The sequence below is a fragment of the Giraffa tippelskirchi genome, chromosome 10, assembly GCF_054371585.1.
Source record: "Giraffa tippelskirchi isolate mGirTip1 chromosome 10, T2T-mGirTip1v1.2.pri, whole genome shotgun sequence".
Lineage (NCBI taxonomy): Eukaryota > Metazoa > Chordata > Mammalia > Artiodactyla > Giraffidae > Giraffa > Giraffa tippelskirchi.
The window spans coordinates 638,057-655,535 of record NC_137284.1 but is presented as its reverse complement, the minus strand read 5'-3'; the positions used below and the strand labels follow the sequence as shown (position 1 = coordinate 655,535).

Genomic DNA, 17,479 nt, shown 5'->3' with positions numbered 1-17,479 from the left:
CAGGGTGGGTCTGTGGGCGCCAGGGCGGGGCTGGAGGCCAAGCACGCCTGCCACTAGCAGGGGGTGGGGGGGTGGGGGGACAGATGCCCGGAGGGGCCTCCGCGCCCAGGAGTCCCGTCCCCGTCTCTGAGGTGCCTCCACACCTGTGACAGCTGCTTCCATCCCGACAGCCCACTTTATTCACAAAACCCACAAGTGACACTTAGGGATGAAGCTTTCAGGAATAAGACAGGAACAGAACAGGAACGGTGGGGCTGAGCTCCATTTCAGGAGGACACCCTGGGGGGAGGAGGCGGCCCTGAGGCTGGGGGAGCCCCCATGTCAGGAACAGGGGCACGGAGACGGGGCGCCCGCAGCACCGGCCATGGGTGGGTCAGCAAGACTCGGGGCCCCTCTGCCGCAGCTTGGAGCCCACCTCCTGGGTTTCCTTGCTGACCCGTGCAGGTGGGGGGCCACTGTCTGACCAGAGCACCCCCCTCGGGCTGCGCCCGTCTGGGAGCCCCGCTCCAAGCACCAGGCCGTGGGAGTGGGTGCAGGGCCCATGGCCCACAGGGTCTGCCTGGGCATGGCACCCCAGGGTCAGGGCACTGAGAGACACGGGGTGGGTGGGGGCCTTTATTAGACATGCCCAGAGCCCGCCGCGGCCCCGCTGTGGGGTGTGGGTGAGCGGCCTGTGGCCCGTCTTCAGCACCAGGGCCAGCAGGGAGCCCCTCACCTCCCACCCCCTGCCCTGGAGAACACTTGGGCAAGAAGAGCGCCAGAAGCCCCCACGGACCCCAGCCCTGGGTGTGTGGCTGGTGGTCAGCTGCCTGCTCAGGCACGGCACTCCTGAGGCCAGGAGTCCCGGGGGCTCCCAGGCCTGGGCTGGTGAGAGGTCCTGCGGCAGGAGAGGCAGGTGGGGGCACGGCCGTCTCCCGGGTGGGTGACGTCCTTTGGCAGCGAAGCGGGGTGGTGGGCAGCTGGCAGCTATGCACAGTAGGTGTCCACCTTCACCACCTGGCAGTACATGGTCATGGCGAAGGTCAGGCCCAAGATCTGCAGGGACAGCAGGGACTGGGCAGGGCCACTCAGGACTGCAGCCGGCAGCCAGCACGGTGAGCACACCGGCAGCCTCCCAGGTGGGCTGGGACGCCCGTCCTCAGGGAAGCCTCTGGCAGGGCGTGACCCCCACAGGCCTAGAGGCACCCTGTGGGCTGGACCCAGACCCGCTTTCCCCTTGGGGTGGGTTTGCCCACCCTGGGCTCCGCTGGTCTCAGGGCCTAGGGCTTCCAGGCTGGGCCCCACTCAGATCTTGCATGAAGGTTAGGGAGCAGGGGCTGGCCGGCCGTGCCTCCCCAGGGTCAGCGCTGCTCACCTTCCCTCTGCACCGGGCAGTCCTGTGACCACTGCCCCCCACAGCCCCTGGGCAGGGGTGTGGGAACACGGCTGGCACACAGCCCTCAGCAGAGGTGTCCAGGCTGTGCTTCTGTCCACGAGGACACCAGACCCTTAGCTCAGGAGTCTGTCCCTGAGGGGTCACAGGTCACCTCCCCACGGAGCTGTCCCTGACAGTCCCCCGGGAGCCCGCCGCACCTCTGCCGGGGACCCAGACTCCTCCGCAGCCCCGTTCTTCGGCCTCAGGGCTGGGGCGGGGCGGGGCCCCTCCTACCTGCACCAGGGCCGTGCACAACCCGAAGACGCCCACGGCCAGCAGGTTCTCCTGGAGCCACATCTTCACGGTCTCGTAACACGGCTGGAGGAAGAGTCGGCGTCACGGGGGTGGCGAGGTCGGCCCTCCGCCCTCAGGGGCCGGGCCGCGGCCGGCCAGAGGGCACAGGCTCACCGCTTTCCACCAGGTGCCGGGCGCGTGCAGCCCGCAGCTCTCGCTGAACTCCAGGCAGCAGGAGTCGGGCACGCGCGTGGCATTGTAGACCTCGAACCAGTCAGTGTAGTTGGAGACCCCGCAGCAGCGGAACTGCGGGAGAGGCGGGCTGGGACTGTGCACGGAGGGGGTCCCGCACGGGGAGGGGCACGTCCCGGCCACGCCCCCGGCCCGCCACGCCACGCCCCCGGCCACGCCCCGCCCCGCCTCACGTCGGTCTGGATGATGCTCCAGGCGTTGGTGAGGCCCACGTTGCCCGGGGTGCCGTACAGGTGCAGGCCCTTCTTCAGGTCCCGCTGGGCGTACTTGTCGATCTGCAGGACGCCAGAGCCACCCTGCGGCCAGCTTCACCTACCTCGGCCGGACCCCCGCCCGCGCTGGCCCGGTGCCCCGTCGTCCCCCTCCCTGCAGTCATCCCTCCCAGAAGGGGCCACCAGGCTCTGGCGACCCAAGGTCTCCCTGGGCCTCTCCTGGTGCTGAGCACGGGATCCGAGTCAGACGCGTCAGCACGAGCTTATGGCTGTTAACTTGCAGATGGAGATAGACGGGCACCAAACACCCAGGGCAGCGTCTGCACATGCCCACTGGGACCCACGGCTCTGCGCGGCCGGCCAACAAGGCCCAGATCTTGGTTCCTAAGACCATTTGTTCTCCATAAAGAACCAGGCTCCCTGGAGAAATGGCCGATTCCAGGGCTGGGGCAGGGGCCCCCCAAAGTGGACCTGGGGGGTGTCTCCTAGCACCAGAGAGGGAGGTGTTGGAGGAGCGGGTAACGGATGTGGGAGCCAGAAAGCTCCAGCTGCCAGAGCTAAACCAGATGAACAAAAATTAACGGTCTTGGGGTATAACCAGAAAATAAAACACGTAAACGCACCCACACGTGTTGCATTAAGCAGTGACAGGGTGGGAGGCGTCCCCATCCAGCTGACGCGCAGCTGAAGACGGGGCCACCTGGGCGCTCAGAACTTCTGGAGCCTCCAAGGACCTGGTGCTTCCCCCCAGGCCTGGCCTCCAGGACCCATGGTTGCAACTAGAGCCGGGCTGGGCCCCGGGGTCTGTCCATGCAGAGCTGGGGTCCCTGGGGTCGGTTCTCAGCCCCTCCCGGCCCCTCGCTGGCGGGAGGGTGCGGCCCCAGGCCTGCCGCGGGGCAGCTGTACCTTGTCAGTGTAGGCGAAGAAGAGGATGGTGAGGGAGGCCTCGAGCAGGAACACCAGCAGCAGCGCCACGAAGAACTGTGGGCCGGGACCGCCAGCGTCAGCCACGCGGCCCCACCCACCCCGCACAGCCTGCGCACCAGGCGGCAGGGCCCCCCTCGGGCACAGCCCTGGCATGCAAACCAGGCTGAGCAGTGAGGCAGCTGGCACCCACCTGCCTCGCCTGTCACACCACAGCCCTGGGAAGGAGGGTGGGGGGGGGGCCCAGAGCCAGGCCGAGCAGGATCACGTCCCTCTCTGAAGCCCCATCTAGCCCTATGGGGCCCAGACAGAGTAGGCGGGGGCAGGGTGAGGAGAGTGGGCCCGCCCTCTCCTGGGGTCCCCGACCTGGTCTCCCCTCCATCTGGGCTCAGGGGTCACGGCCCGTGCTGCCTCCAGGAGCACCAGCCTCTAAACCCCAAGTCGCCCCAAGGGAGCGGCCGGAGCCCCAGCTTCCTGCTCCATCCCAGGAGCGGGAGCCACATCCCACCCCTCAGGGCCCCAGGGGGAACATGTGGGGTGTGCTGGAAGCTGACAGAGGCTGTGAAGATGGGGACGCCCTCTGAGACCCTCAGGAGGCCCCCTGCGGGCGCTCCCCAGACAAAGACCCCATTTGAAGCACTGATTTAGGACCTGCGTGGCCCCCGGAGGCCTCTGTGCTGGGCACACTAATCGGGAGGGGGCCAGCCCGGGAGCCTCTCCGTCATCTGTGATCAACGTTCCCAGGACAGAAACCCATCCCGCCTGAAGTCTGTCTCTAAAACAGGGTCCTGGGGGGCCGAGAGGGCTGGGACAGGAGCTGGGAGGGGGTCCTGGGACAGGTGGTCTCACAGAAAACAGGCCCAGTACCAGTCGGAGGGGCTCTGCCAGCACAGGTGTGGGTGTGTGTACACACGCGCCCATGTCCATCAGGGCTGCCCCGCCCCGCCTGCTCCCCCACTGGACTCACGGTGAGCAGAAGGCATCTGTTCTCCTTGATGGCCCCGATGCAGCCCACGAAGCCGATGGCCATCACCAAGGTGCCGGTGACGATGAGCAGGTTGGCGGCAGACAGTGACGGGAAGGAGGAGGACAGGGTGGCGAAGTTCCCCTGCGTGGCTGCCAGCCAGATGCCCACACCGAGGATGCCGCAGCCACCCAGCTGGGCCAGGACGAAGAGGGGGGCGTGGGTGAGGAGCACACCAGGTGCCCGCTGGCCGCCCGGCCTGCCGCCCGCGCTGGGCGTCCCCCCCGGAGGGGCCACCCCCAAACCCACACCAGCCCACTCCCCCGACCACTGCAGCCGTTACTGAGCTTCCTAACCGCTCCTTACAAACACCGACTGAAACAGGAGGAAGAGGCAGGGGAGGCCACGCAGTGACGGACCTGGGAGACGCCTGGTCCCCGGGGGCGGGGGCGGCCAGCATGGCTGCGGGGGGAGCCGTAGCCCGGCTGGGACTCTGAAGCCTCGGGGACGCCCCGAGATGAAACGGGAGCTCGAGCCCAAGGCTGGCGGGGTCTGTTGACCATAAGGAAGTGTGTGTCTGTGTGTGTGTCCAGGCTGGGCAGGGTCTGCTAGCTGTAAGGAGACGTGTGTGTGTGTCCCCATAAGGAGACGTGTGCACACGTGTGTGTCCCCATAAGGAGATGTGTGCATACATGTTTCCCCATAAGGAGACGTGTGCACACATGTGTGTCCCCACAAGGAGACGTGTGCACACATTTCCCCATAAGGAGATGTGTGAGAGTGTGTGTGTGTCCCCACAAGGAGACGTGTGCACGCGTGTGTGCACTCCACCTGTGGGAGAGAGATGACCCCCACGTGGCGCCCCCGCCAGGCGCAGGGACAGAGCTGTCCACGGTGCTGACCGCAGGCAAGGCCACCCTGAGGGAGCAGGGCACCCACCCCTGCCCGGGGGCACCAGCCGGGGACCCTAAAGAGGCCAGGACGGACGCAGGTCACGAGCCCTCCCACCGGCCAACAGGCAGGAAATGGGCACCCAGGGGCCACCCCAGGTCCCCTGGCTCTCCAGGGACGCCCGGGGTGCCCATGTGGACCACACACACGGACGGGCTCCCCTGGCCTCTGCCCAGCATCGCAGCAGAGGGGGGACCCAGGTCAGGGGCGGGGGCTGCCCCCCCGGAGGAAGCCAAAGCGGGCACCCTGGTCCCGCTCCAGGGGTTACAGCCCCAGGCCGAGCCCCCCGGCCGGCGCTGGTGGGCGTGCAGGGCTGCCTCTGAGCAGAGGGAAGCACCGTCCTCTAACACCCAACAGCCAGCCAGCCAGCTCTGCCCTCGATGTCGTGCAGACAGCACCGGTCCACAGGACGTGCGCCTCTGAGCCCCTGGCCCCGCGGGGACCCGGGGAGGGTCACGAAGAGGGCGTCTGCGGGGAGCGTCCTGCAGGGCCTGGGCCCCGCCCGGGGCGGGTGTCACCCGGGGCGCGCCTCACATGCCGTGACACAGGCACGGCCACACAGCGACCCCCAGATGCGTTAGAGCCCCCGCCCTCCGCCTCCCGCACAGACCAGTCACCGACAACAGCGCGCACACGATGCGGGCACGTGGGTAAGAAAATTACCTGTAATTGTGAAGCTGTTTCTGCGTAGGCAGCTTTTAAAACATTTTGGCAGGAAAATTACAGCCTCGGAGTACGGGGGAAACGGGCCCTGTGAGACCCAGACGGAGGAGCAAACGCAGACGGGCCTGAGGTCCCTCTCAGGACGGGCCCCGCGGGCAGCAGTGGGCAGGGGGCTCCACCCCACCCCACCTTGTCCTCCCCTGCCCCCCCAGCCCCCCTGGGGCCCAGCAGCAGACTCCACCCCACGGCCGCCCCCCTGGGGCCTCCACCCCAGCCCTGCAGTCCCCGGGGCCTCCCTGTCTCCCTCTCACACCCGGAGCACACAGCCTGCCCCATGTGTCCCCCACCTCCTGCCCCGTCTCTTCTTGTCCATACTTTTGGGGACTGGCCTAGGGCTAGGCAGGTGGGGCTGCTTGGTGAGACCCACAGGGGGTGCCAGCCCTCCAGTCACATGGCTTGGCGTGGCAGATGGCCGGGCAGCTGGCCCGATCCTTGGAACGGGGTGGAGGGCCTGATGCCCACAGGGGCCAAGCCTGTGTCAGAAGCCCCTCACTGGGCAGCTGGCACCGTCTCGGTGGTGGGGCGGGGCACAGTGGGGTGACTCCCCCCTCCCAGCCAAGAACAGCCCCGGGAGAAGGGAAGAGCCCATCTCTGTGAAGTTCACAGATGGAAAACCCTGTCCCCTGGGCTAGAAGTCAGGTCTGCAGGTGCCCAGGGCGGAGGCTGGGGTATCGAATGCTGGGGCTCCGGCACCACCCTGGCAGGGGGTGGAAAGTCTGTGCAACGGAGGGGCGGCCCTGGGGGGTCAGCGGGAAGACTCTGCTCCTGCAGTGGAGTGGGCACAATCCCTGGTCCAGTCCGGGAACTAGGAGCCCACGTGCCGTGCGGCCAAAAAAAAAAGAATCTGTGCAACTGACTGTGATTGTTTTCCTTACACTCCAGAAAGCCCCACGTCCCTCCAGGCTCCAAGAGAAGGGACTGGCTCCAGCCCACCGATCCCCCCTGAGGCTGGTGTCCAAGAGGAGGGGGCTTCCCTGCCAGGGCAGCTGGATAGCAGACGGGGCCGGACCTCAGTGGGGAGCTAGGGCTGCACCCCCACACAGGCCCCAGGGCCTCTCCACTGCCCCCTGACCCCCTTGGGGGCTGAAGCCACACCTCTCTGCCCCAAACAGAGCTCCCAGGACCCCCTAACCAACTGCTGCCACCCCCAACCCATGTGAAAAGCCAAGTCCCTGATCGGAGGGGCTGGCGTGCTGGTGGGGTGGACAGGGAGACCCACCGCTGCCACCACCAGGGACCACCCCGGGCCCCAGAGGCCCTGTCTTTCAGCTGCTGGCCCCAAGGACGGGACTCATGCAGCAAAGCCGTCCTGTGGCATGCTGACCCCTGACCTGACCGGGACAGCCAAGGACCCCGGCTTCCCACACTTGCTGCCCACCCACGCCGGCTCGTGGTCGCCAGCAACAGGACCCCCACCGCCCCGCCCCCTCCCCGCTGCACGAAGAAACCAGAACCAGGACACACAGCCCCCCCCGGAGGCCAGAGCCGAGAGCAGTCACGGGGGCTGTGGTCCGCAGACCCCCGGCCCTGCCCCAGGACCTCCAGCAAGGCCCCTCGGCCTGCCTGTTTCCCCAGCGGCAGGGGCGCTGGGGGAGGTGGTCCCAGGTCTGCAGAGCCCTTTGGCCCTTGGGCCCTCCTCCGCCGTCCCGGGACACCTGGGTCAGAGGCCAGGCCTCAGTCTGCAGCTTGTCCGAGGGGAAAACCAAGCACCCCCGGGCTGGTGGGGGGACGCAGGACCCACAGAGCGGGGCTTGCCCAGGGAACCAGGGAGGCAGGGCTTCCCGCGCAGCCACACAGGCGGCCCGGCCCAGGCTGAGGGGGAGGCGGGGCAGGGAGCGCTCCTGCCTGGACGGGGCTGGGGGGACGGCAGCAAAGCTGACCACATGCGGGAGCGGCCGGGCTGCAGGCTGAGGCCCAGCCAGTCATGGAAGCATCTTCGCCTCTTAGAACCAGTCCTGCCTCCACTCAGGACCACCCCCATCGCCAAGACCACCCCTAGGGCTGCAGCAACTGCCCCGGGCAGCCCCGAGCACCCACCCAGAGCTGGGGAGGGGCAGGGAGAGTGCCCAGGGGCTGCTCACCCTCACCGCCACCTCCTGAGCCCTGCACACAGCCATCCTCCCCAGGGGACGCCCCTGACTCAGGGACCCTGGCCCTAAGCTGCCCACCGCCTGCCCACACGCCTGGAACGCAGCGGTGTCCCTGCGGGGCTGTGCCTGCCCCGGGAGGGCCCGGCGGCCCTGGGTAGGGGAAGAGGTCAGGGGTCCGTCAGGACCTCTGCCCACCCCCCTGGGTGCCCCCTGCAGCCCGCCAGGGCCTTCCAGGCTCCGTCTCAGGGCACCCCTTTGCAAGCCCTAGGTACACCATCGACTCTTTTGAGCCACGCTGTTGACCCGTAGGCCACACAGGACCCGGCAAATCCACATGCGGACCCACGGCTAGAGGCCCCAGCCTGGCCCTTCCAGACCCCGTCCAGGAGCGCCCAGAGAAAACCCATCCAGCAGAGCAGGTTACCTCCAGAGACAGCCCCCTGCCCACCCTCAGCCAGGACCCCGGGGATGGACGAGAGGGGCAGGAGGCACTGCTGGAGAGGCCGGCTTAGGCCCAGGAAGACAGCTGCCCAGTGTGCAGGGGTGGGCCTGGTGGGGTCTGCAGTGGAGAAGGGGGCTCCGGGGCGACTGAAGGACGAGTGTGCCCTGCCGGGCTGCGGGTACAGGAGGGAGTCACGGGGGGGTCACTGCACCTTGACCTCCCCTCAGCTTCTCCCGAGTGGGAAACAGCAGGGGCAAAAAATACCTCCAGTGGGGGCTCAGCACCCCCAGAGGGCAACGGTGCCACCCCCACCTACAGCCTCAGCAGCAGCAGCAGGGGCTCGGCTAACCCCGCACAGGGGCCGGCGGGGTGGGGGTCCGGCCAGCCCCCCGGCCACGCTCAACACTCCTGGCTTCAGCATGTTTCCCAGGGGTCCCCTCTCCGACCCCAGACCTCCGAGGCCGCTGGGCACCAAGGTGGAGTGTGGAGGGGCCAAGCCAGCCCCCGGGCCCAGGGTGCTTGGCCGGGAAGTGTAATCGGATAATAAAGGGATTGGATTTTCTAGCCCTGGAGAGGGTCCCCAGGGGTTTCTCATCTGTTCTTTCTGGGGCTGAGGACAGCATCCATAGCAGGGATCAGCGGAGCGCGTCCACCCTGCAGCTGGTGTGGAGGTGCCTTCGGGGTTCACAGGGCAGAGACAGCTCCACTGGGGCCGTTGGGGGGGCTGCCCCCTGGGCACAGGGCCCTTAAGGGCCCCCTGTCTTCCTCTTGACAAGCAGATAACCCCATCTCCAAGGAGGCGGCGGGGGGGGGGCGCAGACCCCCCCCCCGGGACTTCCCTCTGCCGCCGCCCATCCCCCAGTCGGCCCACCACCCTTCCTGCTCACCAGTCACACCTACAAGCCGCCCGCTCCGGTCACACGGCCACCTGCAGCCGTCTCCTGTCACACTGCCCAGGGCAGACTGACCCCGCCAGCTGCTCACCACTCACACCAGTGCCCGCCGCTCCTCCCCGCGAGGAGACAGTCATGCCCCAAGCGCCTGGGCAGAGCACAGCCTCAGCCACCTCTGCCACTTGCTCCTGGCCTCTGGGGGCTTCTCAGCTCCGGGCCCAGGCCCGGCCCCTCCCAGGAGCCCCTTGCAGAGAACGAACCTTCAAGTGACCCCTGGGGAGGTGGGCAACTGGGGCAGGAGCCTCCTGCCCCTCCCAGCGACCCCCTACTTCTTAGGCCAGAGCCCAGGAGAGGTGGGAGCTGCAGCAAGGTGGTGGTTTTTGAGCCTTTTGCAGGAAGTGGACCTCAGGCAAATGAGTTTACAGTCGGCGGCCTCCTTCTGGGGTCCAGGGCCCCAAGAGGGACAGCCACGCCCCCACACTCCCACCGTGGAAGGAGAGTGGCATCAGGCGTTAACGATGGAGCCGCGGTGACCTTGGCGTCGTCTCTCCACAAGCCCCGCAGCCCGGCCGGTGGACCCCGGGCCCGGCCAGGTTTGCTCCCAATGCGAGCGTGACACCCCGCAGGCGCGTGCAGCCCCCCATCGGGGTCCAGACAGCAAGTCTGTCCTCCAGTGTTTGGTTTTTTTGAGGGAGGGGGCCACCCTGTAGCACCAACAGCTCTGACCCTGGACACAGGCACCTCATCTGAGCGAACCCAGCCGCCTTAGACAAAGTTAGAGAAGCCCCCCCTGGTTGGAGAGCAGCGGAGGGGCCAGGCGGCCCTCCCGCTGGCACCCAGCCCCTCTCCTGCCCAGGATCCGGTCCAGCTGAGGGCTCGCCCACACACACCCCCCAGCCCCTCTGCAACTGCGCTTCCTGGAGCCAGGAAGGCCGGTCCGCTGGGGAAGCTGTGCCCGCAAAGAGCGAGGGCACGGCGGAGGGGAAGGAGCCAGCGGCCCGGCAGAGGCCAGGGCGCAGGGCCCCACGCCGCCCCACGGCAGATGCGGGGCACGTCCAGTCTCAGCCAGAGACAGAGCGGCGGGGACGCAGGGCGGCCGCCCAGAGTGCAGACTCGGCGGAGCCCAGCAGTACCAGAACCCCCAGGAGCCGCGCCGCCCCGGCCCCAGGGACCCCAGGCACACCCCCAGCCAGCACCCCGAGTGTCCCCCGCCCCCCAGAGGGAGCGGCGACCCGGGCCCGCCGCCACTCACCCAGAAGAGCAGGTTGAAGGCGAACATGAGGTACTTGACGCCCTGCAGGCAGCCGCGCGCCATGCTGCAGCGCTTCAGCTCTAGGAGGAAGATGAAGGACAGGTCCAGGTAGAAGACCACGTACTTGTTGCCCTTGGGCGACGTGTAGCGCGCCTGGGCCGCCTTGGGGCCGGGGCTGGCGTGCAGGCCGAAGAAGGGGCCGCCGCGCGCGAAGCCCGGCTCCTTGCCCGGCGGCGACGGGCTGCGCCGGTACGTGGACTCGTCCGTGCTCGAGCGGCGCATCGCGCGGGGCCGCCGGGCTCCCCGCCCCGGCCCGCGGGGACACCTGGCGCGCCGCTCCGCTCGGACCCGCGGCGGGCCGCGGACACCTGCCCGCGCGCCGCAGCCCCGGCCCGCCTGGCCCGCGCGGACCCCGCCCCGCCGCTCCGGCCGCCCCGGCCCGCGCCGGCCAATCGCAGCCCCGGCCCGCCCCCGGCCCGCCCCGCGAGGACCCCGCCCCCGGCGCGCCCCGCCCGCCGCTCCTCCGCCCGTCCCCCGCCCGCCCGCGGAGCGTCCAAGGGGGCTAGGGGCGCGGGGCCCGGCAGCTCTCAGCACCGGCCTTGCCCGGAAGCCGCGGCGCGTCGGGACCCCGCTGGCGGCCGAGCTCCGCGGCCTCCGACCGCACGCGAAACGCAAAGCGCTATGCAGATGATGGGTGACCCACTTGCTCTCTGGGGGCGACGTGGGGCAGCTCCGACCCCCCGCCCAGATCGAGGCAGTGCAGGGGGTGCAGCCGGAACACACCCGGTGCGCACAAGGGGCCCACCCCGGGCCGGCGAGGGCTGCGCGGGGCCCGGGTCAGCCTGGGGACCCAAGCCGGGGGCGGTCCCGGGAGAGCAGGCAGAGGGGCGCCTCCAAGGACAAGGCTCCGGGAGGGGCCGGGGCAGGGAGAAGCTGGGGGTGCGCTCTGGGGCCCCCCGGGGCGCCTGGAGGGTGGTCACCCTGCCAGGCACGACCGGAGGTTTTCAGACTGAAAGGGGGGACTAGATACAGGAGCGCAGGAGTCATCACTGGGCCCGAGGCAGGCCAGAGGCTCCAGGCCCCAAGCCCAAGGGACCCCTCTGCCCCTGCCCTGGTTCTATCTTCCTGGACCCCTCGCGGCTGGGACACGCTGCTGCCGCTGTCTTGAGATGCTCCGTAATCTCTGACCCAGGCGCCCTGACCGTCACGTCGCGACAGCCCCTCCCGGACACCTGCACACAAGCCCCGCAGCACATTCGAGCCCCGAGGCCCCTGCCCGGGCGGAGTGCTGTGCACTCGTGCTGCTGCGGGCAGGCGGGACAGACGCCCTCCGCTGCGCCCCCACAGCCCAACCCACTGGTGGAGGCCCTGGGTGTGGAGGGAAGACCCCCGCCCGAGGCCCGGATGCCGCAGCCCCCCCTCCTCCCGGTTCAGCAGGGGTCCCGGCTTCAGGGAGGGTGGTGCGACAGGCAGGGATGCCCCCCGCCCTAGACTGGTTCTACTGGGTCATCAAGGCCACCCAGGGCAGCACCCACCCCTTCAGATGGTCCAGGAAGCTGAAGTCGAAAAGAGGGAAGGATTCGCCCAAGGTCAGCAGAACTCAGAGCAGGAAGGAAGGGGGGAGGGGAGGGGGAGGGGAGGAGAGGGGGAGGGGAGGGGAGGGGGAGGGGCGGGGAGGGGAGGGGGGAGGGGGAGGGGCGGGGAGGGGCGGGGAGGGGGAGGGGGGAGGGGAGGGGAGGGGAGGGGAGGGGAGGGGGGGAGGGGAGGGGAGGGGAGGGGGGAGGGGAGGGGAGGGGAGGGGAGGGGAGGGGAGGGGAGGGGAGGGGGGAGGGGAGGGGAGGGGAGGGGAGGGAGAAAAAGAAGTGGGGGGGGGCAAAGTGACAATGAAGAGGTTGAGCCTGAGGGCCCTGCTGGGCTCCTGAGAAGGGACACGCTGCCGACCAAGAGCCCAGTGGAAAAGCGAGCCGTGGAGGGTCCCCGTGCAAAGACCGCTGGCCGCAGTTCCACTGAGGCAGCAAGCGGCAGCGGTGACCCCTGGAGATCCAGGCGACCCCCAGCAGCCTCTGGCCACTCCCCCTTGGCCCAACTCTGCCAGCCCACACGCCCAAGCCAGGGACGGCCACTCAGGGCCCTGAGAGGCGCAGTGCACGCAGTGGGCACAGGCAGGCTGAAGGGCACTTCTTTCTGCCCAGCCTGGTCCCAGACAGCGCCTCTGAGGACAGGGCTGGGGGCCGGGATCCTCCCCTCCACCCTTCAGCCCACTGCAAGGCTGGCTGGTTCCCACAAGGGGCCCAGCACCCAGGGTGCCCTCTCCCCGGCCTCACTTGGCCAACACCATGCCAATGCCCCAGAACTCTCGAAAACCTTCTCCAGTCTCTAAAACCCTGCACCGGTACCCCACATCCCGCCCCCCGCCCCGTGAGCCACTGAGCCTGAGCCGAGATTCAACCAGGAAACAACCAAGGATGCCGGGGCCAGCGGGAACACAGACTCGAGCACACTCGCCGCCAGCCCTGGGATGTCGTCCCCGACTGCCAGCAGTTCCTCCAGCAGCAGGACCCCAGTGACACACGTCCAGAGGGTCACACCTGGCTGGCTTAGTCCCGGGTTGTCCCGGGACCAGGAGAGCCTCTGCCAGCGAGGCCCTTGGGCCAGGTATGGTACAGCCGCCCCACCGCGGGCCCTGCCCTACCTGGCTTGCCGGGGAAGAAGGCGGGTGGTGCCTGGGGGCCCTGAGGGCCAGCCAGCCGGCAGGCGAGCGGTCAGCAAGGCCAAAGCTGCAGCTCTGTGGAGGGAAGACAGGCGGAGTGGAGGCCACACTGTGCCCCGTTCCCAGCCTCCGCGGAGGCTCTGCACCCGGGGCGGGGTCCCTACGGGGACAGAGGACTGGGGGCCAGGGGCGGTGAGCTCAGACTCAGGGGCCGGCCCTGGGGGCTGCCTCCCCACCCTCTGAGGTGCCCGTGTGGGGACGCGCAGGGAGAACACGTGGTCAGCAGACTGAAGGCCACTGGCGGCCCCGCAGCCTGGAGCCCAGCCTGACTGTCCACATCCCCCAGGGACCTGCACCCCGCACCCTCCGCACCCTCCGGCGTTCCCAGAGACGGATGCCCTGAGCCCCCAGCTTCCCCGCAGAGCCAGCCAGCGATGAGTCATGAGCCCATTAATCTGCCCTTAATGGACTCGCGCGGGAGCAGGGGACTCTGTCACCCCGAACCAGCCAGGGATTTCGGGGAAGGGGGGCCAAGGTCACACTCCACCCCCTACGCCTCACTGCTCAGACAGGGGCTCCCTGCAGCCCGGGGGGGGGGCTGGTGGTCTTTCTAGCAGCCTGCGGTGGACAGCAGAGGCTCACATGCCCCCTGCACCCCACGGAGGCCTGGCCACCTGAGACCCGTCCCCTCACTTAGGGGGTGAACAGCACCACCACTGCGAGAAAGGAGGCACCCGGACCAGGCCCGGGACCCCACCCCCGCCTCAGCGACCCCTGTGCCCCTGTGCCTGGGGAGGACACGTCCAGGGAGGGGTTCAGGCCCAGAAGTACGGAGGGCAGGAGCGCGAGGGACCCCCCATGTTCTCTGATGAGCCCCCTCCCAGGAGCTCACGGCAATGCTGCGGACGCTGAAACCCACGCCGCCCGCCCCCAGGCCTGAAGCTGCCTCCACAGCCGCACACCCCAGACCTGGGCTCGGCAGGTGGGCCTCCCAGCCAGGCCCTGAGCGGCAGCTCCACCGCCACCCCTCCCAGCCACCGACCCTCCTTGAGCCCCGCAGTGCAGCCCCAGGACCCTCCACGAGAGACCGCCATGCCCCTCCGTGAAGCCAGGGCACCCACCCCATCCTGGGCAGCCCAGACTCAAGCCTGCAGTCAGGGGCGGCTGCCTCCGCACCTCACCTGGCCCGGCCTCCTCCTCCAGGAAGCCTCCTGCCCCCCGCCCTGCTCTGGGCCTCCTCTCTGCGCAGAACCCCACAGGCCTGGTTCCCCAGAATAACATGCACAGCAGGCAATTGGGATGGGGCAGAGTAAGAACCCCAAGACAGCCCTCCCCCCGCCTGCCAGCCCCGGGCTGGGCATCCGGGACACTGCGGGGCCCGCGGTGGGGGTAGGAGGGAACCCAGAGGGAGCGTAGGCACCTACCTGGCCAGATCGAGGCCCAGCTCAAAGAAGGACCTCCCTGAACACCGAAAGCGCCGGCCCGGCGGCCTCTGAGGCCTGGGGCGGGCGGGCCCCAGCAGAGCCCGCGAGCGAGCCCGCAGCTCAGGGTGCAGAGCCGAACGGGCCGCCCAGCCCGGGCCCCCAGGTTGCCGGCTCTGAGGCGGCTGCGAGGAGCCAGGAGGCCCCGCCAACACAAACAGGCCTACGGAGCCGGCCTTCCTGCTGCCGCTTCAGCCCCCGGCCCCTGGGGGAGGGGCGCGCAAGCACCCTGGCCTACAGGCCCTCCTCCCCCTGGGCTGGAAGACACTGCCTCCAGGGGAGGGGTCCCCATGGAAGAGGGGCCTCCAGCGCTTCCCCGGGCCCAGTGAGGCCAACCCTGAGCTCAGGATGCTCCCGCCACCCCGGGGCCTAGGAGCCCCCTTCCCCACCTGGACACTGACACTCCAGCCTGGCCCCTACACCCCAGTGCCCTCAGGGAGCCCCACGCACGGCCCAGCGGGCCATCCTCAAGGCCCATGCCCGTCCACAGGGTCACGAGCTGGCACAGCTGGCCTGCAAACACCTCACGGAACCCCAGTCCCCAGAGCCTGGAGGGTCACTGCGGGTGCAGCCAGTGGGCGACCCCGTCAAACCCTGACAAGGCGTCCACGCACCCCGCTCAGCACACTGCCCCCCATGTGTGAGCGCAGCCTACCCAGAGCTCGGGCGCTTGGGGCTGAGCTGGGACCCCTGGCCGCTCAGCCAGGGTCGGCCCTCCAGCTGGGCGCCCTCCAGGCCCCCACGTCACAGACAGGGAGGCCGAGGCTGTGGTCCAGGACGGGGTGCAGGGTCAGCTGCCTCCTGGGCAGCACCGTCTCCCAGGAGGCGTTTCCAGGACCACACCCGGGCCACAGGGTCTCCGCGGCTGAAGCTTCAATCGCGGGTTTCCCCTTGTCCCCTGCCTGCCCTGAAGTGACCCTCCTCTGGCAGGAAGCAGGGCCCACGGGTTCCAGACCACATGTGAGCACCGCCCTCCCGCCCTGTGCCCCCGCCCCTGGGGGCAGGGCCCCCCTCCTCGGATACCCAGCACCTCCCTCCCTGCCCACCTCCACCCAGCCCGAGGTCTGGGCCACATCTGCGCTCACCCCCAGGGCCCCCGCCGCAGGCCTGTCCCACCAGTGCACCGGGCCCCTGGGGCATTCTCTGCCCCTGCCCACCCTGAAGAGAGCTGGCCTACGCCCCAGCCTACCCCCTCAGCACCCACAAGGGAGGGAGAAGGCCCAACGGGGGAGAAGGCTGAGGGGAGGCCCCCCAGGGTCCTCAGGTCCAGCCTGGCCAGGCCTGAGCCAGGGCAGACTGGACACGGAGGCCAAGTGGCCCAAGGGGCCTCTGAGCACACGCGTGCTGGCGGCCAGTGCCGCCACGGCCGCTCATCAGCAAGCCCCTCCTGGGAAACCAGGGAGCTGGAGGGAGGAGTCCCCCCCCCCAAATCCACACGCAGTTCTCAGAATTCCAGGAATGTCAACTTGGCTCTTGGGCCCCTCAGTCTCTGGGAGTAAACAAACCGCTGGGCCAGGGCAGGGTGCGGTGGACCATGGGCCCCTCCCCCAGGAAGCCTGCACACACCCACCCCTGCGCTAGAAGAGCCCCCCGCCTGGTACCCCAGACCCCTCCTGTCCCCCTCACCTCCGCAGATGCGGCCGCCTCTACAGCTGAGCCTGGGTCCACCCCAGGCCGCTGTGACTCAAGGCCCCATCCCAGCCGGGGACAGGATGTGCGTCCAGTCAGCCTGGGAGGGGGGGCAGGCAGGGCAGGGAGCTGGCCTCTGCTCATGGCTCCGCACGTGGCAGGGTGGGGGACGGCGAACGCCACTGGAGGGGGCGACCAGGGCCAAACTCCAGACTGGCAGAAGCGCTGGCCAGGCTTCTGGTCCTGCCAGCCCCCCAGGACCCTGGGACCTCCACCTCCCTGCCCCTCGACTGCAGCCACAGCCCACCACCCACCCCAAGAGGACTCTGAGCTGACACCTCGGACCCAATGCGGGCCCACCCACCACAACCAGAGACCATGACGCCCCAGGCCAGCAAAAGTGACGAGACCCTGCCTAGGAGCCTGGGTCACAGGTGCCACCGTGGCACACATCCACCCTTCACAGCCCAAAGCTCGCCTCCTCCAGGGAGCCTTCCCTGGTGCTTCTCAGTGCACACGGCCCTCCCCCAACCCCCAGCCACAGGATCGGGGGCTCACCTCTCACCATTTCCCGAGACACAGCCCCCCTCCCTTTAAACCCCACCGCCTCCAGCTCCCACAGCTTCTGTCCCGCAGGGACAGCCTCCGGACTCAGCCCGGGGTCCCTTCGCCGGCGTCTGCCCGGCTCCCTGACCCACGCCCGGGCTCCCTCTTCAAGTCTCAGCTCTAAAGACACCCCTGAGCGCCCTCCCGATCCTCAGAGCCGGCTGGAGCCCCCACCGGCTGGGTCGCCCCGCGCCCGTCCGCCGCCAGGGATACGGGCAGCTACCGGGCCGGGACCGTTACTGTGCGGGCGACCCGGCCAGGCGGCGGCCTCGAGGGTCCCTCGGACTCTGCGCGGAGACCCCCGAGTGCCCGCGGGCAGCGGCTCCAGGCGGAGAGGCCGCCCCCTGCCCGGCCCCTCTGGCGGCTCTCCGCGCCCTCGAGCCCGCTCGCAACTTGTTGCTGAGACGCAGCTCGAGCTCCGCGCTCGGGGCCCCAGTTCGCGTGGGTCCGGCGCGGGCAGCGGGCACGGCCGCACTCCGCCCGCGTCCGGGCGGGGGCGCTGTACCTGCCTCGCGCCCGCCGCGCGCGTCCGTCAGCCCTGCACGAGGAACGCGAACGCCGCCGCCGCGCCCTTGCGGCCCCGCGCGGACGCCGTAGGCCGGGACGTACCAAGGCGCGGGCGGGGGCTCCCGCCGCGGACCCGCCCCGGACCTGGACCCCGGACCCCGGACCCCGGACCCCGGACCCCGACCCGCGCGGAGG

General features: G+C 69.5%; 1 protein-coding gene across 7 annotated transcripts; it reads right to left on the bottom strand.

Moving 5' to 3' along the window:
• Positions 1-156: 156 nt before the first annotated feature.
• On the bottom strand, positions 157-17,359 carry TSPAN4 (tetraspanin 4). Of its 7 annotated transcripts, none has more exons than XM_081536256.1 (10): positions 16,952-17,359; positions 16,169-16,271; positions 13,044-13,136; positions 10,352-10,431; positions 4,004-4,195; positions 3,019-3,093; positions 2,074-2,175; positions 1,823-1,954; positions 1,649-1,732; positions 157-1,035 (listed from the first exon to the last, which is right to left on the bottom strand). In XM_081536256.1, the coding sequence occupies exons 4-10, from the start codon at positions 10,412-10,414 to the stop codon at positions 967-969; spliced, it is 717 nt and encodes a 238-aa protein (XP_081392382.1). In that variant the 5' UTR covers positions 10,415-10,431; positions 13,044-13,136; positions 16,169-16,271; positions 16,952-17,359; the 3' UTR covers positions 157-966. The 7 variants fall into 7 exon arrangements, with proteins under 7 accessions (XP_081392382.1, XP_081392383.1, XP_081392384.1 ...); XM_081536257.1 differs by having other exon boundaries at positions 16,730-16,982; XM_081536258.1 differs by lacking the exon at positions 16,169-16,271 and having other exon boundaries at positions 17,283-17,359.
• Positions 17,360-17,479: the final 120 nt, after the last annotated feature.

Bases quoted from the DNA above. Each gene is read 5' to 3' on its own strand.
- TSPAN4 (XM_081536255.1), bottom strand. From the start codon at position 10,633: ATGCGCCGCTCGAGCACGGACGAGTCCACGTACCGGCGCAGCCCGTCG. The intron at 4,196-10,351 runs GTGAGTGGCGGC...GTCCTGGCCCAG, and splicing joins CCTTCAACCTGCTCTTCTGG to CTGGGTGGCTGCGGCATCCT. The intron at 1,733-1,822 runs GTGAGCCTGTGC...CTCTTCCTCCAG, and splicing joins CCGGCACCTGGTGGAAAGCG to CCGTGTTACGAGACCGTGAA.